Below are 26,796 nucleotides of genomic sequence, written 5' to 3'. Positions count from 1 at the left end.
TACCTAGATGGACAAAATGTTGAGATGGGACTAGGTATGACTTCTCTACACTGATTATCCACCACATGATGAGGGAAGCAAATTTTTTTTCATGAACCAAACACCAAACTTACTGTACGGTGTGTCATGCAAGAACATTGCCATCTCAGAGGCAGATGTTATGAATTCTTAGTGAAGGCCAAAGGGATTAGACTGGGGCCATAAGAATCTGTTTAATGAAGTATGTGTCAGACATGTCAAGACTGATCATGCGCTTGTCACATCTCTATCGCAAGTATCAACTGCTGTTGTACTGTTGTAGCAGAAGCCCTGTGTGTGCAGTTTTCATAATTTACAAGCATAAAACTAGACTTTCTTGTGTAATAACATCCCCATTCATAGGATTACTTGGGAGTTCTTTCATGAAGGTAGGATGACAGAGGGGTTCTGATAATGAAATCCAAAGACCCTCTGATATGGTTTGGGTCTCCCATTGTTTTTAAAGAACGGTTGGTCCAAATCTGATGAAAATGGAGCAGTATGTTGCCTCAGGTGGAAAACCAGAGAGCATGGGTGATGGTGTATCACTGATAATTGATGTAATGCTTGGAGTAGACAAAACTGTGTTACTTGTCTCCCTACCTGCATGTGAAAATTGGGAAATATGACTGCCTGTAATTTGGTTGGAGAGGAGAAACAAAGAACCACCACTGTGAATTCTGCAGAGAATCATCCCGTCTCAAGCATGTTCCCTAACTGGGTCATGCTGAAAAAGGAGACTGCATTGAAAGTTTAAAGGCAACTCTTATGCCTCTCGCTTTCTCACTTTCTAAATTTGATGCCCTAACAAAAGGAAAGGAGCACAAAAAAACAGCAATGGTTGTTAACGGTCTTCTTTGGCTACATGAAAAAGTTGTCTGATGTGCAAAATCAAATGGAGAGGAAATTGACACAACAATCCTGACTAACTCGGATATGGCATTGTCTTGCCAGTAGTGTGAGAAACTTGCAGGCAATTGACTCAGCATAAAGAAATTCTTGCACCACTGGGATCACAAATACTCTAAGAGACACCTGCTAATTTTTGAAGTCTTTAACAATTGTGGCATGATTTTGAATGATGAACTGTCATCATCATCATTCACATCTACCAAGGTACTGAGCATGATGGCAGAAGTAACTGAATGTGGAGAAGGGCATTCTGATGGAGACAAAATCAAACAAATTTCACCTATAGCTGTCATGCACTAAATTCTATCTGTTCCATTGCTGCAGTGGCACATTCCAGCATTTCTATTTCATTACCTTAATCCACAGCAAATGATAATGATGTACAATCAGCATACATCATCATTTTGTCCACTGGATGTACCATCAATAGTGATTGCATCACAGAAGACTGGTCTTGTACACTTGGCTCTGTTGGATGGTTCCATAATGCTGGTTCACTATTAACTTCATATGAATGTTTGGCCTGGTCAATTTACTGGCTGGTTTGCCAGTTGGTCATAATAATAATAATATTAATGAGGACTTTGTATTTTGACCTAATCTTTAGAAGCTCTAAGCGCTTTACAACATCTGACAACACTTATAAGATAAAAAACATAAAATGATATAATTACAAAAACAAACAACATGAAATTAGAAAACATTAAAAAAACATGCTGAGAATATTTAAGGCAGGAAACATTATTAGGTCTTTAAGTTTGTTCTTGCAGTCGAAATAAGTGAGTTTTGAGAGCACTCTTGAATGGGATCACTGTGTCTTTGTGTCTAAGTTCAGTGAGCAATTCATTCCACGTTACTGGGCCCTGGTATGCAAAAGAATGCTGTCCATATGACTTTGTTTTCATAGTGGGAATAATGAGTATATGATTGTCAGAAGAGGAGTGTAAGTATCTTGCTGTTGTGTACACATGGGTGAGGTCAGTTAGGTATGTTGGACTAGAGTCCAACAGTAAAATGTAGCACAGAGAACAAATTTTGTGTTTGATTCTGGATCGAATGGATAGCCAGTGTAGGGTACAGAGCAGCGGGGAGGTGTGCTCTGATCGTGGTACTCTAAGTATGATCCGAGCAGCTGTGTTTCGAACTTTTTGAAGTTTCTGGAGTAAATATTGAGATGAACCAGACAGAATTGAGTTACAATAGTCCAGTCTTGAAAGTACTAATGAACACACAAGTGTTTTAGTGGCATCAACTGAAAGATATTTGCGAACTGAGCTGATGCATCTCAGCTCAAGATACGCAGCCTTGCATATGTTCATGACATGTTGGTGCAATGTGAGAGTACTGTCCAGAGTAACACCTAGGTTTCGTACTGATTGTGTGAATTTAATGTTGGTGTTGCTGATATCTATTGTTTGAGGTAAAGGATGTGAATGAGAAAGTCTTTGTGTTGTGATCAGAATGGCCTCAGTTTTATCATCATTCATCTGCAGCTTGTTACATGTCATCCATGATTTCACATCAGAAATGCACCTCTCTACACCTTGGATGGTAGCATCAACTTCATTTGGGTGGCTAGATTTGTATATTTGGGTGTCATCAGTGTATAATTGGTGAGACACTGGATGATGATCTATGACACTTGAGAGCGACTGAGTGTATCGAATGAAGAGAACAGGCCCAAGAACAGACCCCTGGGGAACACCACAACATAGATCAACTGGGCTGGAGTATATTCCATTTGCAGATACAATTTGTGTCTTGTTGACCAAGTAGGACTTGAACCACAGTAAGGCTGTATCATGAATGCCAAATACATGCTGGAGACGTTGAAGTAATATATAATGGTCTATGGTGTCAAATGCTGCAGACAAATCAAGGAGGGTGAGGACTGTAATCTTTCCGCTATCCAAAGCAGAGAGAATGTCATTAACTACTTTCAAAAGAGTAGTTTCAGTACTGTGGCAAGGACGATATGCAGATTGTACATTGCTAAAAAGGCTGTTTGAACTCATATGAGATACAAGTTGTGATAGAACAACCTTTTCTAAGATTTTTTATATGAATAGGAGATTAGAAACTGGGCAGTAGTTCTTTAAATTGCTATGGTCTAGTGTTGGTTTCTTCAGCAGAGGCTTTACAATGGCAGTTTTTAAAAATGATGGGAATTCCCCGGACGAGAGAGAGCTATTAATAACATCAGTTAGTGAAGGCAATACTGGATCTAAGCACTCAAGCAACAGTGATGTTGGAATTTGATAAAGTTCACATGACTTTGGTGCACTCTTCATCAGGATTGTACGTACGAAATCCATAGAGACAGGTTCAAATAGAGACACTGCTATACCATGGAGAACACTTTGAACTGATACTCTGCACTTGGTAGCTGGGGCATGTTTGTTGAGCAATGAATGCAGGTAGTTATCGAGTTGTTCTGCTGTAGGAGGTAAGCAAGTTGTTAGATTTGCTTGGATGTTGTGCATTAGTTTGGTTCTATTTATCATATGGAGGTTTTTCTGAGTAGCAGAAAAAGGTGGAGGGTTAGGGACTGATATGTCAAGATGGCATATAATGCAGAGGTGATCTGATTCATGGTCATGGTATATCAGGGAGGACCGTAGAATGTTATCATCAGGTCTATGAAGAATCCAGTCTAAAATGTGACCTGGTTTATGGGTGGGTTGTTTAATTGACTGTTAGAGATTGAAAACATTAATGGAATCTATGAGTTTTGATGTGTTTGGGTTTCCAGGACAGTCAAAGTGAAAGCTGAAATGTCCAAGAATAATCAGGTTGCCACCTACTGAATTTCCATACTCCAGGAGATTCGGAAACTGCTCCAAAATGAGAGATTCAGCCAGCTTGTTTTTTCTACTATGAGGAGGGCGGTATAGGCAGAAAAAATGGACTGACCTTTGCTCAGTGTGAGTGTGGTTTGGACTAGTTCAAACGATGTGTGGTCATCAGTTGAAACAGTGTCGCAAAGACATGCCTTGTGATCCAGCCAGCTGGTGTTGCATGAACGGTAAGGCCAGCCAGTTATGCAGTCAGTCTGGATGACCAGCTTGCCAGTCAGACATAACTAACTCCTGACCACTGCAATCATACATAGCTCATTCATATGGCTGGACCAAATGGTCAACAGTCAGAACAGCATACCAAGGACAATATATGCCTTGTGGTCAGTTCATCCATACCTTATTGGTTAAATTGCAAATTTTCATGTCCAGCTTGTTTTCTTAATATTCTCATGCTTGGATGGGGTCAATGATTCTTGTGTATGCTAATGCCTATCGGGTAGTGGATAAGTTTGACTGTAACCTCATTCCTCATAGGTGCTGTTTCTGCTTCTGCATGGGGAATGGAGAAGGTATCTCAACATCACCCATCAGGCTAATCAATAAGTTAGATGTGAGGTGTATGTTAAAATCTTGCTACGATGTATTGGAGTGTGCTCATTTTTGTGGACCAAAAGCTGCTTTTTGAAAACGATGTACCAAGTATTTCTGATCAAAGTGCACACACATAACATGTATGCCAACGAGCAATCATGAGTGTAAACAGGTCTCATGTCCATCCTCAATGACCTTAAATTATTTATACTTCATGCACTTGCTTGTCATCTCTCTAATGAACAGGAACAAACAAGTAATATAAAGGTAATATACAGCTAATATACAGGTAATATATATAAATTGAAATAATGTAAACTGCATAATCAAAATGACTTAGAAGCGTAATAGTTAATAAGTACACTGCCCACAAATTTCTCCAGCAAAATTAAACGTAACCTATCAAATTCACATGTAACAATAATGAATGGTATGATAGTTGCAAAAATCTAAATAAATTCCCTGGAATTCAAAAAAGGTCACATGCACCATATAAAACAACATCATGCCATACTATACTACTCAAAGTAAAATATGACATCTGACTATAAGATTAAATGGATTCTATGAAGGACATCTTAACAGCATGACAGCAAAAATAAAATATGTAAAATTCCCATCATTTTTAAAAATATGTATAATGGTATGGTGGCAGGGGACAGTTTCATAAATTGACCCCTTGTCTTAAGGCTCTGGTGTGACTTTTTGAGCTATTATTGTGTAATAATTAAGGATATGGATGTATTTGTGAATTCGTCTTTTCGGCTTGTGTTGTTCTTGAATTTGATGTGAGGCATATACACCTAATGGAGTCACTGCACAGTATGTAGCGAGTGAAATACCAACAGTCGGCTAGGAAGCAGAACTAGCTACTCATAGCAGTAGACACATTGGTTCAAGGCAAGTAGAATATCTCAAACACTGCCTGGATGACAACTGTTTTGAACTTCATCATGTTATTAAATACACAATGTTTTTCAAAATTATCACCAAAAGAAAGGGATTGTGTTGCACTGTGAGCATCACGTGCTCTCAAAAATGACCTTCGGACATGAGAAATGCATGTATAAATTTTAGGATGGGTTGCATTAGCTTTTATTCAATTAATTTCCACTGATTTGACAGGTCAAATGAATGATATTCTTATGTTTTGCTTTATTATACTTATCAAAAAATAAGGACCTTTTTTTGCCCCCACTCATGTATTTTATTTTTATGAATTTTGTATATCAGGCTCATGTATGCAACATTAAATTTGAACATAAAAAAATTGTCCATTGCACCCTAACGACGTAGTGGATAGGGGGAGTTAACCTGTAAGAGTTACTTCCCTTTGTCCACATACTGTATTAACACTTTTTTCCCCCCGATCTTTCCTAGAGGACTGGATTCAGAGGTAGCAGACAAAGTTATCATAATATAATGTGAAAAGGCAACATACTTGACGGAGAAATGTATCTTTACTCACAAACTGTACACCTAAATGAATTTTAAAAATGTGGTATTCAACGATGATTGCTTTGTTTGATAAAGTGTTAAAGAAATACAACTAATAACTTCACCTTTGTTTAGAACAGCAAATCCATAAATATGAATGAGGTGAGCTTGAATATTCTCTTCCAAGCTAAACAAGATAGAGCAATAGTCTGCGATTGTGTGTATGTGTGTATATATATATATATATATATATATATATATATATATATATATATATATATATATATATATATATATATATATATATATGCTATGAGAAACCACCTGTCATTTATGACCACAACCATCATGCACCGATTGATTTTACTATATGAGTACACTGTTGTAAACAACCACCTGCAGAATGCTTCCAGTAACCATGTCTTTTTTGGCAACAGAGATAAACACAGAAGATCTTTGAAAACATGGCCGCTTAGATTCATTTTTTAAAAACAAAACAAGGTATGCTACAAACTGTAAACTAGACTAAAGTACAAGTCACTAACTGCAATTACAGTAACAAAGTCATGTAAATCCCTATTACAATTGACCATTCTTTCTTCAAAGACAGGAATCAAGGATTTATACAGTTAATTCAACAGTGTGTATTGTTTCTTTATCTTTGGCAAAACCCATACAACCCAAATGTCATAATTAGAAACCTTCTGAAAGGTTTTACTGTAGCAGTCAAGTATGTTGTTTGTCAATGGAGTCAATCTAAAATGTATGGAATGAATGAGGTCTGTTCTTCCAGATTTAATTCTAAAAGTTTTATTTTGTTTGTTGCTTTTTGATGTTACAGTTACTGAAACCCACACACTAAGTCATCATCCATCACACCCTTTATATTGTTGGTAAACTGAGCCTTTCACTTTTTTATTCCCAATACATCTTTTTTCTTTCTGGATGGGTTAATTCTGTTCATTTTATTTCAGTCATTGGTACAAAGTTACCATAGCTAACTGTGTAATTGTCATGCTGCATTTGAATTGAGTCTGGAAATTTATAGACATACTAAGTTAACTTATATACAGGATAAATAAATATTACTTTTGTATATCTACACATAATCTTAAATATAAATGTAAATGTTTTATGACAGATGTAAATCTTTATTGCTATGTAAAATTACTGAAATGAAATGATTACAATATTTTAACAAGAAATATGAATTAAAGAATAAAATGCATATATAGTTATTGTGGATATTTTCCACCTTAAGCCATGTTAAATTCTGACCTTAAAAAATGATATCCTGCACCAACCTGTTATGAAATACCACCTATCTTGTGAGGCCAATTATTCTTGGCAGAAGGAGTGGTCTCTCAAAACAGGTTTACAACATACACTTATCCTTATGAAATATAAATATGTACAGAGGGTAGCAGAGGAAATTGTTGCATTATGTGATATGTGAAACTACTTACGGATCCTTTCCTATTTCTGTCTCACACCAGGCAAAAACCTCACATACTTTTGTGTTATTTTGTCTAGTGGAATTTATACAGTTTCCAGTCATATAACCTGAAAAGGTAACATGTTTTCATTAGAGATAAAACTGACCTCAGAATCTGGTCAAGTGCAACATTTCCAAGTGTTCTGCTTATTACATTGATGGGAACTAATTTGTTCACATAAATAGACCACATATCTCCATCCTCTAATGCCTATCCTCCATCATGGATATCAGTCTATAGTACAAAACAAGGGGATAATTCAAACAAAAATTAGGGAAGTACAATGATCAACATGCAATGACTGGACAATCTGCATATCTGATGATGACGATTATACCATGTACAGAAATCCACTAAAAATGGAGAAAGTAAATGCTTTTAAGAATTGTCAAATATGGTATCCATCTGTAAGTCACAAAGGGCAATAATTTTTTAAAAATTGTGGAGGCACTAAACATTTGTCAATAGGTGCATCTTTTCATAATCATTATAATATGTAACAAGTTTCACAGCAATCCATAAAATAAATGAAAGTTGCATTCACTAAATTTTGCTTAAATGACAAAAAGGGCACTAACTATAAAATGCTGACAGAGTGTGTCAATAGGTACATCTTCAGATGATGACCACAACATTCACAAAGTTTCATGGCAAAATGATGCAAACTTAGACAAGCTGTATTCAAAACTGTTGTTATAAATTGTATTCTGTTCCAAGTCAACAGAGCAATTGTTATAACTCTAATAAATATCAAAAGTGAATTTTGCGTCTACGAACGATGTCCATAATATATATTAAGTTTCACAATGTTAAAAAACACCTGCACAACTCATTGTATTCACAATGTTCTGCCATACAATGCTTTCAGCTGCACAACACAAAGAGCAATAACTCTGCAGGAAGAAAGTAATTTATTTATATGTGCATCTTCAAATAATGACTATAACATGTACAAAGTTTAAAGATGATCCACTGCAAACTGTAAGACAAGTTGCATTTGCAAAATTCTGTCACACACAACAGCAAAGTTCTAACTATATCTAATGCATGTGTATTTTTAATTTTGGATGCATGAAAATTCCAACAGCCCAGTCCTTGTTACACAACATTTTTAAGGGGCAAACATGTCTTTTGTTTGATCTATTTCTACAAAGCAAGTATCAATTATGAGTGACCTGGTTATCAAAAGAGTTCAAGTCATTGTAATGGGATTGGGTGAAGCAGCATAGGCCAGACCTTAGCAGATAAGGAGATTAAAACACCTGTCAGCTGATTGTCAGTAACTCATTGTTTTAATCAACAGACTAATTATGTGTGTGCTCTGACACCTCACCTCCTTTGGCACACTTGAATCCCTTGTATATCCTGTGTCAATATTTGGAACACTCGTATATCACATTCAGAAATATAATGCCAAGATATTGGGACATTTTGGTATTCTACCATGTAAAGAATAAATAATTTACTGATTTTGTTTGACAGTGCAATAGTCATCAAATCAGCTCTTTTGTATCATTTGCAGATATAGTTTATTTTTTTTATCAATTAACAAATGTGTGCTGTTCAAATGGCAACTTTACGAACTTTCTTTGGTGCCAATGACAAGGCTGTAGGTGAGAACTATTGCAATTCAAGAAAATAAACTGCATGTAACTTATTTTACTTTACAGAATAAAAAATGTAAAACTTTGCTTAGCTTCATATAATGAAAATGTTTAAGGCAATGGTTGTTATTTAACACTTTGACAAAAAGCCCATAAAAATTATATACCTTGGGATAAAAGAAAGGATTGATTTTTTTAAGCATTTTGTTTCTACATTTCCACTTTATGTCTACTTTGTGCCAAAACATTGAGCTTAATGTAATCTATGTCACTGTAAAGAATGCACAGAACATGGAATTCTGCACTGAAAATTGCTCCAGTAGTTGGCAGATTTTCTAAGTACAGGGATGATTCAGCTATATTAATTGGGGCCACCTGACAGTCCTAGAATTTTTATTTTCAAATAGCCCATTCAAACATTAGCAAATCTTTCTTGCCACAATCTTACTCCATTCCATTCATCCTGCCATTGCTTTTAAGTGCACTTAATCATAAGTCAGGGTCCAAGACAGATTCCATTTTGGGCAAAATTACCTCTCTCAAGACAGAATAGAGCAAAGTTGGCAAAATAGGAGAGGCATGTTTACAAAGTTCAATAAAGTCACTTGAAACTATTGTTTTTTCAAATTTTCATATCTGATGATTAAAATGCTGATGAAATACTATTCAAAGTTTATAAAAAATAACACTTTTCTTATAGTGCTTCAATACAGTTGTTCTTTAATATAAAATGGCAACCTTGAAAATAGATTAGTCAGAAACTGTTTACATACCAGAGGGTCTCTTTTCATATGCCTGTATAATGAAATATTGTAAACAATGATCATTTTGTTTAAATAACTGACCTGGATACATCCACAGAGACATAACTTGCTTCAGACTGGACTACTGAATTTTTCACTTGACTTTTCATAGATTGTTTGTAAATATTTGCAGAATTAAACTATAATTTGATGTGAAACTAATGTTACCATATGATCATAGGGCATGTGTATTCCATTAACTCATTCGGCCCCAGAGGTTTTTGTCGTTTTTGCCTGAAATGTGCGTAGGAACGAGATTTGGGGTGCTATTTCTGAATACATTGTAATACAGCGGATTTCAACGGATTATCCATGAGAATAATGCCTAGTTGTATTAGAAACATCAATTTCCATTGGTTATTTTGCTTGCGCATGAGCAGAAGGGTAAAAGTTGGAGTTCTTTTTTTTTTTTTTTGCTTAATAGACCCATCATTTTCGTATGGAGACCGCAATTTATTCCAAATGCCCACCTTATCCTAGTTTTTGCAAAGGTTCACCTGTCTGTGTGCAGTTAAGACCGGTATGCCTTAGATCTGAGGCCAAAAGGTCTAAAATCCAGACACAAAATCGCATTCCGATCTCGAGCGAATTTTGGGTGGAAAAAAAACGGGTCCAAAAAATGAGCTTTTTCTAACTGTATTTTGTAGTGCAACTAGAACTTCCAGATTATTTGATATCATTTTAGAGCTATATCTGTCTGCTATTTTTTAATACCATCCACGTTGGTCTATCTTAAATGGCCTTGATGCTGCAGGGCTTTGAAGTAGGGTACAGCCTCATCACGCCTACAGACGGGATCGGGGCCGAATCGGTTAACAGATGTAGGTAGCATACAAAATTAATATAATGCCACCTAAATGTACATTATGCTTGTTGAATAAACAGATACATTTGTTTCATTTAAGGATTTATTTAAAGAGGCTATTTTTATGCCAACAGCACAACTACTACCACGGCTTTTTAAAAAGGCACCTTCTCTACAAAATAAGTTAGCTGGTTTACACTATCAACAAACCCTTATATATGCAATATTTATTTTTATATCTGCTACAATGGGATAGCCAAAAATAAATTACAAAAAAGGAGTACAAGTGATGAGAGATACAATGCTAGAAACCATATTACTGTGTTCAAAATGATCTAAAATACTCTAAAATTTCACCAAAATACTTGTTTTGCAATTTAAAAATCAAAATTCTAGTGATGGGATCCCCAAAATTTTATTGTTGAAATCATCCCTGAAGTATTTAGCAAGGTCTAAGAGCAAAACTCACCGCAAAGGCCAAGTTGGAGGAAGCAAATGTTAATATTGATGATAATGCTGAATACCATGTTCCCAGTGCAAACAAAGGTTTATCACAGTGCATTTTAGACATCTCAAGATTTGAAAAGGGAAACTGAGGAATGAAGACTTTATTATTTTTCTCTTACACTTTCCAGATAACACATTAAAGTCATATTGACAAACTATGAAACCAGGTTTTTTTCCAAAACTTCTACAGAAAAAATGTAGTGAAAAACGATACCACCATGACATGGACTAAGAAGTAACAAGACAATCTGACCAATCCAATTGCCTGAGTGCTTGGATTGACAACATAAATATGTTTAGGTCAAGCACCCAAAGGATCCATTCAGCAATTAAATCTCAACTGAGTGAAGAATTCTACAACCTCCACCAATTATGCTACGAAATTAACAAATTGTTCAGTTACAACTCAATTACTTATCTTTAAGGTCTTCCCCCAAGTTTGCTAAATTTAAGGGCTTTACCCAGTCAGGAAGAAAATTATTCTTTGCCCAGACTTTTTCCAGATTTCCAGTAGCGTGGGAACCCTGGATAATGAATCTAATTCTGATAACAAAAACAGAACACCTATGAAACTGAAAGTTTCAATGAATGAATCTTTGAATTGAGCATTCCATGGCCTCAAAATTCATTTATACTGGTCATGGATTGAATGAAAAGGTTAATAAACTTTGTTAATTTGTTATTTCCTTAAGTCTGTTCCATTATTCTGCATCAGAAAAGCACACTGTGCTGATTAAGGACAAAATGGAATTAAACTAATTAGACAACAAATTTACAACAAAAAGAAACTTTAATCTCTTCTTTGCAGCCTTTTATTTTTCAATCTTGTATAATAATATTAAACATTTCACAATGAACAAGCAATAGATATTTGATGACATTTACAACTCGGCTTGAAATTATCTTTCTTTTCCAGTGATCCACAGGATCACCAAAATAACATTCTTACTGATCCTACCGTAACCCTTGTAAAATTAGTGTGTGTGTGATCTGGATTTTTAACGTAGCTTTAACAATTTTTCAGTCATATCGCTATGATGTCTACAGTGTGACAGTTTATAGTGATGTCCAGCACTGGGACATCATGCCGCAGACATGTAGCATGATGTCCCACCCAGTCACATTATCCTGACCAGTCCTAACACTAACCTCTTAATGCTGAGCACCAAGCAAGGCAGCTGTTAGTAAGTCTTTGGTATGACTCGGCTGGGGATCAAACCCATGACCTCCCGCATCCGAGGTGCATGCTCTAACCAATGGGCCACCGGAGCGGTCTTGTAAAATTAGAACCATCATCAAACGGAGTACCTAATGCACTTTCACATTTTCTCAAATAAGCCGAGCAGAAAGTGCACAAACCAAATCCATTCCCAGACATACAGCAGTTGTTTGTATTCATTGTTCCATGATTTCTGATACTTTTTTCATCTATTCTTTACATCATATTTTTGATCATGCTCTTGCTTGCCATCATCTAACTACTGACGTTTCAGTGGCAGCTGCTGCATCTTGCAAGAATTATGCATCTTATGAACTGCCACCTCATAATGAAGTGACTTTTTAACAACAATAAACTAAAAGTAAAACCTGTTAATCAATATAATTTTGCACTATTCACTGAATTGACTAGCATTACCTTTTCTAATTGGCCATGACCATGACCTGGATGCCCATTTCTGCCATAGGCATTCATTGTTCCTTCATTAAGGGCAACAACGTTTGTAACAGCTGCAAGAGCAAAGTGACTGTCAACATGCACATCTTTAAGCAATCACCAAAATATTCATCAAGTTTCATGGCAATCCATCAAAATCTGTTGGACTAATTGATTGTGTTCACATGACTGTGAAGGACAGAAGAAAGGACATCAGCCAGAAGGGCACAAGGTTTTACATGAAGATTCCTATATAGTGACACAGGTACAACGGCACAGCTTTTGTTTGATTTGGTCACGATATTGGACATCGGACAATTTTAATTTAGGCCCAACATGGCATCTTAAACAGTCTTCTGATGAAAACCCCATGCTGATATGATTTCCACTTTAGGAGAAACAATAACCATATTTTCAAGATGGCTGCTGAGATGGCTATATTGCATATCAGATTTGCACCATTTCTATTTTGGATCAACTAGACATCATAAAGCACCACAAAAAAAATATGTGCGTTTCCTTGGTTGGCCAACCCTCCCTGTTCCTCATTGCTGACCATAGCATTTTTTTCACTCATGTTACATAAAAAAATCACAAAAAATATATGTTCCAAAAAACAATAACATACCTAATTTTAAAAAGCACGAATAGAAAACACATTTTTTTGGGCTTAAGATGTCTTTGTGAGAAGCACAATGTCAACATGACTAGCTATCTAGGAGAAGCAGCAATAACAAGATTTTCAAGATAGCCACCGTGGTGGACATATTGGAACAAACTGTCTATGGCCAATAGAGCTGAAAATGCATCCCCTCACCAAATTTCATCATTCCAGGTGTTATGTATACAGGATGTAACAAACCTATGCTAAATGTAAAAATGTATCCAAGAATGCACAAATAATGAAGATGGCGGTAAAAAGTTAGCCCCATTTTCCTCTTTGCCAGAGGGTTAGATGCAATGAAACCCATTTCAAAGTGTTGCCAAAAGCTTATGAAGAAAGAATGGCTTAGACACAGTGAGGCTATACATATGTGTATATATTTGTAGATGCTGGCAGTGATGCTCGGAGAAGTACGGTAGCTCATCTCACACTAAAGAGATGTGATAAAAAAATGACAGCTGTCTAGCTGCAGACTCAATAATAAAACTCAAAATTATCCTAATACAGCTGTGTCTAGCTGCTGATTGTGGACTCAATAATAAAACTCTAAATTATCCTACTACAGCTTTGGACTCAATAATAAAGCTCTAAATTATCCTAATACAGCTGTGTCTAGCTGCTGATTGTGGACTCAATAATAAAACTCTAAATTATCCTACTACAGCTTTGGACTCAATAATAAAGCTCTAAATTATCCTAATACAGCTGTGTCTAGCTGCTGATTGTGGACTCAGTAATAAAACTCTAAATTATCCTACTACAGCTGTGGACTCAATAACAAAACTCTAAATTATTATAATACAGCTGTGGACTCAAGAACAAAACTCTAAATTATCCTAATAAAGCTGTGGACTCAATAATAAAACTCAGAACTATCCAAATACAGCTGTGGACTCAATAATAAAACTCTAAATTATCCTAATACAGCTGTGGACTCAATAATATAACTCTAAATTATCCCAATAAAGCTGTGTCTAGCTGCTGATTGTGGACTCAATGATAAAACTATCCAAATACAGCTGAACCGACGAAGTCATCTCTTTACCTCATTTACGTTTCATGGTTAGAGCATCTGCCTCGAATAGTGCTCAGCATTAACAGGTTAGTGTTAGGACTGGTCAGCCTGGTGTCAGAATAATGTGACTGGGTGGGACATCATGCTACATGTCTGCGGCATGATGCCCCAGGGCTAGACATCACTATAAACTGTCACAATGTAGACATTGCAATGATATGACTGAATTTTGTTTTTAAAGCTACATTAAAAATCCAAAACACAAACACACTCATTTACTTTTCAAGGAAAACAAACCTCAGTACAACTCATATGATACTACAAGTACTGGCATATTTGGATCTACAATTCAGCCACAACTCTTTATGTGCGATATACAACGGAAATAAGAGCAGCAAAATAAATATGCATACTATTCAAACTGTGCTTAATATTTGTACCTGATGTATTAAACTGTCTATATGACCCATATGAAATACTGAAATTTATTTTGCACCATACTATAGTAATATTACCATATGAAATAATGACATTTATTTTGCACTCTACTATATTAATATTACCATCTTAAATACTGAAATTTATTTTGCACTCTACTATATTAATATTACCATCTCAAATACTGAAATTTATTTTGCACTCTACTATATTAATATTACCATCTCAAATAATGAAATTTATTTTGCACTCTACTATATTAATATTACCATCTTAAATACTGAAATTTATTTTGCACTCTACAATATTAATATTACCATCTCAAAAAATGAAATTTATTTTGACCTCTACTATATTAATATTACCATTTCAAATACTGAAATCTATTTTGCACTCTACTATATTAATATTACCATCTCAAATAATGAAATTTATTTTGCACTCTACTATATTAATATTACCATCTTAAATACTGAAATTTATTTTGCACTCTACTATATTAATATTACCATTTCAAATACTGAAATTTATTTTGCACTCTACTATATTAATATTGCCATATGAAATACTGAAATCTATTTTGCACTCTACTATATTAATATTACCATCTTAAATACTGAAATTTATTTTGCACTCTACTATATTAATATTACCATCTTAAATACTGAAATTTATTTTGCACTCTACTATATTAATATTACCATTTCAAATACTGAAATTTATTTTGCACTCTACTATACTAATATTGCCATATGAAATACTGAAATTTATTTTGCACTCTACTATATTAATATTACCATCTCAAATAATGAAATTTATTTTGCACTCTACTATATTAACATTACCATCTCAAGTAATGAAATTTATTTTGCACTCTACTATATTAATATTACCATCTCAAAAAATGAAATTTTTTTTGCACTCTACTATATTAATATTACCATCTTAAATACTGAAATTTATTTTGCACTCTACAATATTAATATTACCATCTCAAATACTGAAATTTATTTTGCACTCTACTATATTAATATTACCATCTCAAATACTGAAATTTATTTTGCACTCTACTATATTAATATTACCATCTTAAATACTGAAATCTATTTTGCACTCTACAATATTAATATTACCATCTCAAATACTGAAATTTATTTTGCACTCTGCTATATTAATATTGTCATCTCAAATACTGAAATTTATTTTGCACTCTGCTATATTAATATTACCATCTTAAATACTGAAATTTATTTTGCACTCTGCTATATTAATATTACCATCTTAAATAATGAAATTTATTTTGCAGTCTACTATATTAATATTGCCATATGAAATACTGAAATTTATTTTGCACTCTGCTATATTAATATTACCATCTTAAATAATGAAATTTATTTTGCACTCTACTATATTAATATTGCCATATGAAATACTGAAATCTATTTTGCACTCTACTATATTAATATTACCATCTTAAATACTGAAATTTATTTTGCACTCTACTATATTAATATTACCATCTCAAATACTGAAATTTATTTTGCACTCTACAATATTAATATTACCATCTCAAATACTGAAATTTATTTTGCACTCTACTATATTAATATTACCATCTCAAATACTGAAATTTATTTTGCACTCTGCTATATTAATATTACCATCTCAAATAATGAAATTTATTTTGCACTCTGCTATATTAATATTGTCATCTCAAATACTGAAATTTATTTTGCACTCTACTATATTAATATTACCATCTCAAATACTGAAATTTATTTTGCACTCTGCTATATTAATATTACCATCTCAAATAATGAAATTTATTTTGCACTCTACTATATTAATATTACCATCTCAAATAATGAAATTTATTTTGCACTCTACTATATTAATATTACCATCTTAAATAATGAAATTTATTTTGCACTCTACTATATTAATATTACCATCTCAAATACTGAAATTTATTTTGCACTCTGCTATATTAATATTACCATCTCAAATAATGAAATTTATTTTGCACTCTGCTATATTAATATTGTCATCTCAAATACTGAAATTTATTTTGCACTCTACTATATTAATATTACCATCTCAAATACTGAAATTTATTTTGCACTCTGCTATATTAATATTACCATCTCAAATAATGAAATTTATTTTGCACTCTACTATATTAATATTACCATCTCAAATAATGAAATTTATTTTGCACTCTACTATATTAATATTACCATCTCAAATACTGAAATTTATTTTGCACTCTACTATATTAATATTACCATCTCAAATACTGAAATTTATTTTGCACTCTACAATATTAATATTACCATCTCAAATACTGAAATTTATTTTGCACTCTACTATATTAATATTACCATCTCAAATACTGAAATTTATTTTGCACTCTGCTATATTAATATTACCATCTCAAATAATGAAATTTATTTTGCACTCTGCTATATTAATATTGTCATCTCAAATACTGAAATTTATTTTGCACTCTACTATATTAATATTACCATCTCAAATACTGAAATTTATTTTGCACTCTGCTATATTAATATTACCATCTCAAATAATGAAATTTATTTTGCACTCTGCTATATTAATATTGTCATCTCAAATACTGAAATTTATTTTGCACTCTACTATATTAATATTGCCATATGAAATACTGAAATTTATTTTGCACTCTGCTATATTAATATTACCATCTTAAATACTGAAATTTATTTTGCACTCTACTATATTAATATTACCATCTCAAATAATGAAATTTATTTTGCACTCTACTATATTAATATTACCATCTCAAGTAATGAAATTTATTTTGCACTCTACTATATTAATATTACCATCTCAAAAAATGAAATTTTTTTTGCACTCTACTATATTAATATTACCATCTTAAATACTGAAATTTATTTTGCAATCTGCTATATTAATATTGCCATATGAAATACTGAAATTTATTTTGCACTCTGCTATATTAATATTACCATCTTAAATACTGAAATTTATTTTGCACTCTGCTATATTAATATTACCATCTTAAATAATGAAATTTATTTTGCACTCTACTATATTAATATTGCCATATGAAATACTGAAATCTATTTTGCACTCTACTATATTAATATTACCATCTCAAATACTGAAATTTATTTTGCACTCTGCTATATTAATATTGTCATCTCAAATACTGAAATTTATTTTGCACTCTACTATATTAATATTGCCATATGAAATACTGAAATTTATTTTGCACTCTGCTATATTAATATTACCATCTTAAATACTGAAATTTATTTTGCACTCTACTATATTAATATTACCATCTCAAATAATGAAATTTATTTTGCACTCTACTATATTAATATTACCATCTCAAGTAATGAAATTTATTTTGCACTCTACTATATTAATATTACCATCTCAAAAAATGAAATTTTTTTTGCACTCTACTATATTAATATTACCATCTTAAATACTGAAATTTATTTTGCACTCTACAATATTAATATTACCATCTCAAATACTGAAATTTATTTTGCACTCTACTATATTAATATTACCATCTCAAATACTGAAATTTATTTTGCACTCTACTATATTAATATTACCATCTTAAATACTGAAATTTATTTTGCACTCTGCTATATTAATATTACCATCTCAAATACTGAAATTTATTTTGCACTCTGCTATATTAATATTGTCATCTCAAATACTGAAATTTATTTTGCACTCTACTATATTAATATTGCCATATGAAATACTGAAATTTATTTTGCACTCTGCTATATTAATATTACCATCTTAAATACTGAAATTTATTTTGCACTCTACTATATTAATATTACCATCTCAAATAATGAAATTTATTTTGCACTCTACTATATTAATATTACCATCTCAAGTAATGAAATTTATTTTGCACTCTACTATATTAATATTACCATCTCAAAAAATGAAATTTTTTTTGCACTCTACTATATTAATATTACCATCTTAAATACTGAAATTTATTTTGCACTCTACAATATTAATATTACCATCTCAAATACTGAAATTTATTTTGCACTCTACTATATTAATATTACCATCTCAAATACTGAAATTTATTTTGCACTCTACTATATTAATATTACCATCTTAAATACTGAAATTTATTTTGCACTCTACAATATTAATATTACCATCTCAAATACTGAAATTTATTTTGCACTCTACTATATTAATATTACCATCTCAAATACTGAAATTTATTTTGCACTCTACAATATTAATATTACCATCTCAAATAATGAAATTTATTTTGACCTCTACTATATTAATATTGTCATCTCAAATACTGAAATTTATTTTGACCTCTACTATATTAATATTACCATCTTAAATACTGAAATTTATTTTGCACTCTGCTATATTAATATTACCATCTCAAATACTGAAATTTATTTTGCACTCTACTATATTAATATTGCCATATGAAATACTGAAATTTATTTTGCACTCTACTATATTAATATTACCATCTCAAATAATGAAATTTATTTTGCACTCTACTATATTAATATTACCATCTCAAATAATGAAATTTATTTTGCACTCTACTATATTAATATTACCATCTCAAATACTGAAATTTATTTTGCACTCTACTATATTAATATTGCCGTATGAAATACTGAAATTTATTTTGCACTCTACTATATTAATATTACCATCTTAAATACTGAAATTTATTTTGCACTCTACTATATTAATATTACCATCTCAAATACTGAAATTTATTTTGCACTCTACTATATTAATATTACCATCTCAAATACTGAAATTTATTTTGCACTCTACAATATTAATATTACCATCTCAAATAATGAAATTTATTTTGCACTCTACTATATTAATATTGTCATCTCAAATACTGAAATTTATTTTGACCTCTACTATATTAATATTACCATCTTAAATACTGAAATTTATTTTGCACTCTGCTATATTAATATTACCATCTCAAATACTGAAATTTATTTTGCACTCTACTATATTAATATTGCCATATGAAATACTGAAATTTATTTTGCACTCTACTATATTAATATTACCATCTCAAATAATGAAATTTATTTTGCACTCTACTATATTAATATTACCATCTCAAATAATGAAATTTATTTTGCACTCTACTATATTAATATTACCATCTCAAATACTGAAATTTATTTTGCACTCTACTATATTAATATTGCCGTATGAAATACTGAAATTTATTTTGCACTCTACTATATTAATATTACCATCTTAAATACTGAAATTTATTTTGCACTCTACTATATTAATGATACCATCTCAAATAATGAAATTTATTTTGCACTCTACTATATTAATATTACCATCTCAAGTAATGAAATTTATTTTGCACTCTACTATATTAATATTACCATCTCAAAAAATGAAATTTTTTTTGCACTCTACTATATTAATATTACCATCTTAAATACTGAAATTTATTTTGCACTCTACAATATTAATATTACCATCTCAAATACTGAAATTTATTTTGCACTCTACTATATTAATATTACCATCTCAAATACTGAAATTTATTTTGCACTCTACTATATTAATATTACCATCTTAAATACTGAAATTTATTTTGCACTCTACTATATTAATATTACCATCTTAAATACTGAAATTTATTTTGCACTCTACTATATTAATATTACCATCTCAAATACTGAAATTTATTTTGCACTCTACTATATTAATATTGCCATATGAAATACTGAAATTTATTTTGCACTCTACTATATTAATATTACCATCTTAAATACTGAAATTTATTTTGCACTCTACTATATTAATATTACCATCTCAAATAATGAAATTTATTTTGCACTCTACTATATTAATATTACCATCTCAAGTAATGAAATTTATTTTGCACTCTACTATATTAATATTACCATCTCAAAAAATGAAATTTTTTTTGCACTCTACTATATTAATATTACCATCTTAAATACTGAAATTTATTTTGCACTCTACAATATTAATATTACCATCTCAAATACTGAAATTTATTTTGCACTCTACTATATTAATATTACCATCTTAAATACTGAAATTTATTTTGCACTCTACAATATTAATATTACCATCTCAAATACTGAAATTTATTTTGCACTCTACTATATTAATATTACCATCTCAAATACTGAAATTTATTTTGCACTCTACTATATTAATATTGTCATCTCAAATACTGAAATTTATTTTGACCTCTACTATATTAATATTACCATCTTAAATACTGAAATTTATTTTGCACTCTGCTATATTAATATTACCATCTCCTGCCTCCAGTGGTTCCCCTTTTATGCAGACGCTTGGATCTAGTGTGCAATCAGCACCATATATGCTTGGGTCCTAAAATTTAAATGAAAACATTGTAGTTTCATGCTTTTGTATTCTGAATTGCCAAAATTTAGTAATTTTCTGAAATGAAATAAATGGCAGAGACTATATTTCGTGTATCATTTAACTGACCTGCCTTTGAATAATGCCTATTGGTTACTGGTTTTAAATTTTTGACAATCTTTACTTGTTTTGGCAGCAACAGATTTCTGCAACAATATAACAAAATATAAACAAAAAGTTTTATGTAAAATCGATACTGTTTCCTCATTTCATATTGAATTAAATAAAATAAACTGATACTAACGAGAAATACAGTATGCTACTGGATTACCTTTGTTTTAGAATTCAAGAGACAAAAATGTACTTGGGATACAAGTTTTCATCCCATTACACATACTGTTGTATAAATATATTGTGTAAATTTATATGTCCAATTTACACCCTCAAGAATGAAGATTTTTGAATTCTGAATTAGTCTGCAAATATACAACATACTTTAGCAGACACCAGACTAAATTGTAAGCATAAAATAATATTTACTGGAAACAATTTTGTTTCAAATTACCAACAGAAACTATGCATAGAAGATTATTCCCGATATGAAAATGAGACCAATGACTTGTGTGGTGAGTTAACTATGTTTGAATTTACATCAGGAATTTAATAATCCTGAAACCCTTAACTTAAAATTAACACTAGGAAACCAACTGACTGAAAGTCAAAGCCCAACCAAATAACCAACGTTTGAAACCAATGGTTTAAAACAAGTCCATCTAAGTTTCCAATCATATGATGAGGGAAATCAATAAAACAGACTCTCCATGTGGTATTATCCACACACACACACAGATTGCAGAACTCATTTTAAAATAACCGAGCAACAAAACTGGAATTCCCTCAGCGACTTTTACGCAGGCAACCAGATGTTGCTTGGCAACCAAATGTTTTTCTGTATGATAGTCTGGTGGGCAGACAAGCTTCTTGAAAATTTCTCTACTCTTGTACACAGATAAAACTTCTGGTACATTTTGTTCCAAGTCAGTGTGAAGGACAAGTTTTGAAACAGCTGAGATGAATATTCCTATGCCATATCAAACAGGTTCTATCCCTTGACTCAGAACAAAGCACTTATGTGGCTTTGTATTCATTACATATCACCTTTTTATTCAAACATTCTTTTGAAATTGTTTAATGTATCCTTTAAAAGAATTTAAGACATCTGGAGGTTTATAAAAGATAATGTACAACCAACCCACTGAAAGAAAAATAACATGAGATGTAGGCCCATACATAACTGGAACCAGTCCCTCATACATACTGTGTAGTGATGAACTCTTTAGCTTTGGATTTTAAAATTTTTGGGTATGGGATATATGTTGTTGTTGTTGTAGGGTTTAATGTCATTTTTCAGCAGATGATAGGCTATACATGGCAGCCAGTATTAATGGAGGAAGAACCTGGAAAACCCACGGAAAGAACCACCGACCCACATGGGATATATGAATGGATTTAAATTGCAAACACAGGCAAGTGATTGTTTCGCAAATGGAACACAGGTTTTTGTACCAGAATGTGAACCTTTTTCTTACACCCTACTACTGAATACACACTCCATTTAAAAGAAAATTTTATCGAAATTTTTCAATACTGACAGTGATTAAACAGAGTTATACAGAAAGCTCATTAATGTACAGTTCTTTATTTTTTATGTTTTCATTCCAAGAAATTTTCGAGGCATTTAACTTTAACTTTAGTGTGATAATTCACGCATTTTGATTTTTTTATATATTTTTAAAATGGAGATTCAATCTCTTTATAACATGCAGGTTAGTCTAGATTTGTAACAATAACTTGGAAGTTTTTAACAAGTAAATTTCTAAACAATACTGTTCTGTTTTCATTTCATTTCTACTTGGAATTATCAGTGTTGCAACTGTGAAGAAGATCATGATGTGCACCCTTCATAAGTTTCTCGTTTGTTTAAGGTTTTTGCACCAAGAATTCAGCTCTTTGCAGCTGGTATCAAGCTCAGTTGAAAATAAAATGTTGAAGCCTTAGCTCTCATCTCAAATATTTCTATCTATAGCTTCGTGGTGACTGTTAAGACTATCTAGTTCAAAGTACAAACCATCCATTTTTTTAAAAAAATGGCTGGGTAGGCACTTTTATAAGTGACTACTAACAATTTGGGTTTATGTTGATAATTTCCATTTTCTCCTGACAAGTGGACACTGCTAACCATTACCTGAATCTGAATACCATTCTCTGAAATGCTCTTAATGTATCTGGATTTTTAAAAATAAACTTTCAATAAAAAAAATTCAGGCTGGTACTGTCTTTTTATTGATTGTTTGTGCAAGGGATAGTCTAGTTAAAATGAGTCCATAGGTAGGGCCATAACATAGCAGGCAAATACGTGTGGAGCTATTGTTTGAGAGGGCAGTCAGACTAAAGTAGGCAAAGAACACCGCACAAACTGACCAGGATGGTGACAGACTGACAGTCAGCCGGGTAATTTGAGTTGATTGGTGAGGATGAGTTTGGGGCCCAGTTAGCTCAATTTGTGGAGTGAAGTGTTAGAGAAAACAAGGAACAACAAATGGCAGAACATGAGAAAGAAGGACAAGCAGCAGCAACAGAGCAAGAGAAAGATAAAGACAGACAGCAGACCAAGAAAAAGAAAGACAAGCAGTGGAGTGAGAAAAGGAGAAAGATTGCACGTTAGCCAGATTGCAAGCCAAGGAAACAGCTAGGGAATGTGAACATATATTAGCAATGGCGAGGTTGAGGATCAAAGTTGAGTCCAGAAGGTGCAAAGACTTGAATGAATGTTCAGGACCCACAAGTAAGTGATCTGAAGTCAGACAACTCATACAGATCACCATGCCCATGTCCAATGACAATGAAGAAATCACTGAAATATTTTTGACGCAATACAAAAAGTTGGCACTGGTGCATCAGATGCCCAAAGATCAGTGAGCTATCAATGTTCCAGCAGGGAGAAGCAAAAGTCATTTACCATAATATGATGCCAAATAATGTAGATGACTATGACGCCCTGAAGAAAGTACTAATATGCAGTGTTTCCCTTTAACCTCATTTGCGCTTCAGAGATCCCCAGATGTTTAATTTGATCCCCAGTTTTGGTACTAAAGTTTATTTTTTACTCAGTCTGATCCCCAGTTTTAACATTAAGGAGGTTATGACTCTCAGTCTTGTACTCAAGGGGATACACTGTGTGGCACTATGACCTGTCAGCTGAAAGTTTCCAAAGACTCTTCAGACAGTCGTCAAAGAGAACTACAGAAACTTATGCACAATTTCATGCACATGTACTTCTTCATAAATGGATGAAATGACAAGTGTGGTGTGAACATACAACAGTATATGCAAAGAGATGCTGAAAGAGCATGTTTTGAGTACATATCATAAAGTTTTAATCGTGTTCTTAGCAGAGCATGAGTTCTTGACATTGGAAGATATCAACATGATGGCTGACCATTATGAAAATGTGCACTCACATCCAACCACCTAGGGTAACAGGGAGTGACCCAGCATCAGCAAACCTAGGAAGGCCACCAAGGGAGCATAAACAAAATAGAATAGTCAGAATGGGGGGGGGGGGGCCAGGAATCCCAGCTATGATTATCTCCATGGAACAGGAAGACTTAATGGGGCAGATAAGGGTACCCTCAATCATCTGTGGCTGCAACAAGCAAGGCCATGTGTTTAAGGATTGTAGAAAGTATTGTCCAACGATTCGCACAGTAACTTTGCATACTACTGAGAAGCAAAAACCAGTTGACTAACACAGCAGTAGCTACAAAAAATAGTGAAATGGCAGCCATGCTTTATGATTACAGCTGCAGTAATCCATCCTTGGTAGAAAGTAAATATATCAAGCCTGGAGATTAAACAGGGAAGACAGTGGAAGCTCAGTCTGCCGACAGGACTAAAGATTCACTCCCAGTCAGGAACATTGACATAAGCTAGCCTTATGTGAAAGGGCAAATTGAAGCAGCATGTTTGTCTGGGTTTTTCTCACAAAGTGATCGTAAAATATAGGTATGTGCTGGCACAGCCTAACTCTGTGACTTGTGCATCTGTGTATGTGGGGTCTGCTGAGATGAGGTCTATGAAGAGAAAGTCAAACTGCTGAGAACCATGACTTTACCCATAAACAATTTGCTACGTGGCACTTTAGTAAAACTTCAAGAGGAAGATCTGTCTCTCAACAAAGTACACAGGTGTGCTAAAGACAGGTCGATATGGAAATTACCAGATAGCAAAGTGAAGTGTTTAAATGGGGTATCTTGTACTGGTATGTCAGGAAAGGACAGATACGTTTAAATAGGTTATTATCAAGAGCTAAGTGAGCTGAAGTGCTTAGGCTGGCACATGACGGTTTACTTGGAAGCCACATGGGCATGTTGAAGAGATAGGCTAGTGAGGGAGTTCTATTAGCCAGGTGTGTATGGGGATGTGCAGAGTTTTTGTTTGTCATGTAACAGGTTTCAACGGTTGGCACCTAAAATCTCCCATCACCCAGTGCCACTAGGAACCACCCCAATGACTGATGAGCCTTTCTCAAAGTTGGCAATGGATCTGATTAATCAAATAAAGCCTGCATCAGAGAGTGGAATTTGTTATGTATTAAGAATAGTTATTATGCCATCTGATACCCGTAGATCATCGCATAAAGAAAACATTGTCTCAGTTACAGTGGCTGAGACCTTGTTAAGAGTCTGGTTAAGAGGTGGTGTTATTGAAGAGATAATAAATGACCTGGGTGTGCTGGATGTGAGCAAGTTGATGGATGAGGTAAACCAGTTAGTGTCCGTTAGACACCTGAATACCTCTCCTTATTTTCTGCAGTGCAGTGGTTCAGTAGAGCATTTTAATTAGACTGTGAAGCAAGCTCTGAGAAGGCTTTGTGAAAGTTGACCCAGGGATTGGGATCAATACCTTCCTGTGACACATTTCGCTTACCACAAAGTACCACCGTCTAGTTTAGGATTTTCATCTTCTGAATTAGTTTATGGTAGGACAGTAATGGGACTTACGGCTGTATTGAAACAGTTATGGATTGATGAACTGCATCCGATGAATCACAAACAAGATAAAAGTATATTGTTGATTTTCACAGGAAGCATGTAACTTGGCTCAGAATGATCTCCCAGAAGTATAGGGATGTCAAGCCAAGTACATATTACAAAAGAAAGATGCAGGAAAGACAGTTCAAGGAGGGTGACAAAGTGTTGCTGTTGTTTCCATTAGAGCACAACAAACTTCAAGTTTCTTGGAGGGGACTGTTCACTGTAACAGAGAAGAAGGTTGGACAGAACTACCATATCAGGGTAGGAGACAAACAGAAACTTACCATGACAACTTACTTAAGTATCATCATGAAAGAGAGACAACTGCAGAGCTCATGGGTGCTACAGTTGTGACTACAGAACCCGACGACAAGGAGAAGAGGCAGAAAAACTTCCTAGTTGTCCTTTGATGAGGGAAGAAACCTATGTCAACGATGTCCTTGATGAGTCATTAACATTAGAGCAATGAAAGGAGGTGGAGTCAATACTCCAAGATTATATTACTGTCTTGATAGAACAA

General features: G+C 33.1%; 1 protein-coding gene across 5 annotated transcripts in view; it reads right to left on the bottom strand.

Moving 5' to 3' along the window:
- The window catches only part of LOC149775304 (P2X purinoceptor 4-like), a 98,609-nt gene that overhangs the window by 52,753 nt on the left and 19,060 nt on the right, over window positions 1-26,796 (bottom strand). For all 5 annotated transcript variants that reach the window (XR_016416568.1, XM_089944007.1, XM_089944004.1 and 2 more), the window contains exons 4-5: window positions 21,111-21,189; window positions 7,226-7,322 (exon numbers count right to left, since the gene is read on the bottom strand). Coding sequence is in view for 4 of the 5 variants with exons in the window: in XM_089944007.1 (XP_089800133.1) it covers window positions 7,226-7,322; window positions 21,111-21,189 (176 nt within the window). In the remaining variant the exon portion in view is untranslated. The remainder of the gene's footprint in view (window positions 1-7,225; window positions 7,323-21,110; window positions 21,190-26,796) is intronic.

The sequence above is a fragment of the Sinohyriopsis cumingii genome, chromosome 19, assembly GCF_028554795.1.
Source record: "Sinohyriopsis cumingii isolate HCF-2022 chromosome 19, ASM2855479v2, whole genome shotgun sequence".
NCBI classification, from domain to species: domain Eukaryota; kingdom Metazoa; phylum Mollusca; class Bivalvia; order Unionida; family Unionidae; genus Sinohyriopsis; species Sinohyriopsis cumingii.
Note: the sequence above shows the minus strand (reverse complement) of the source record. Positions and strands in the feature narration are given on the sequence as shown.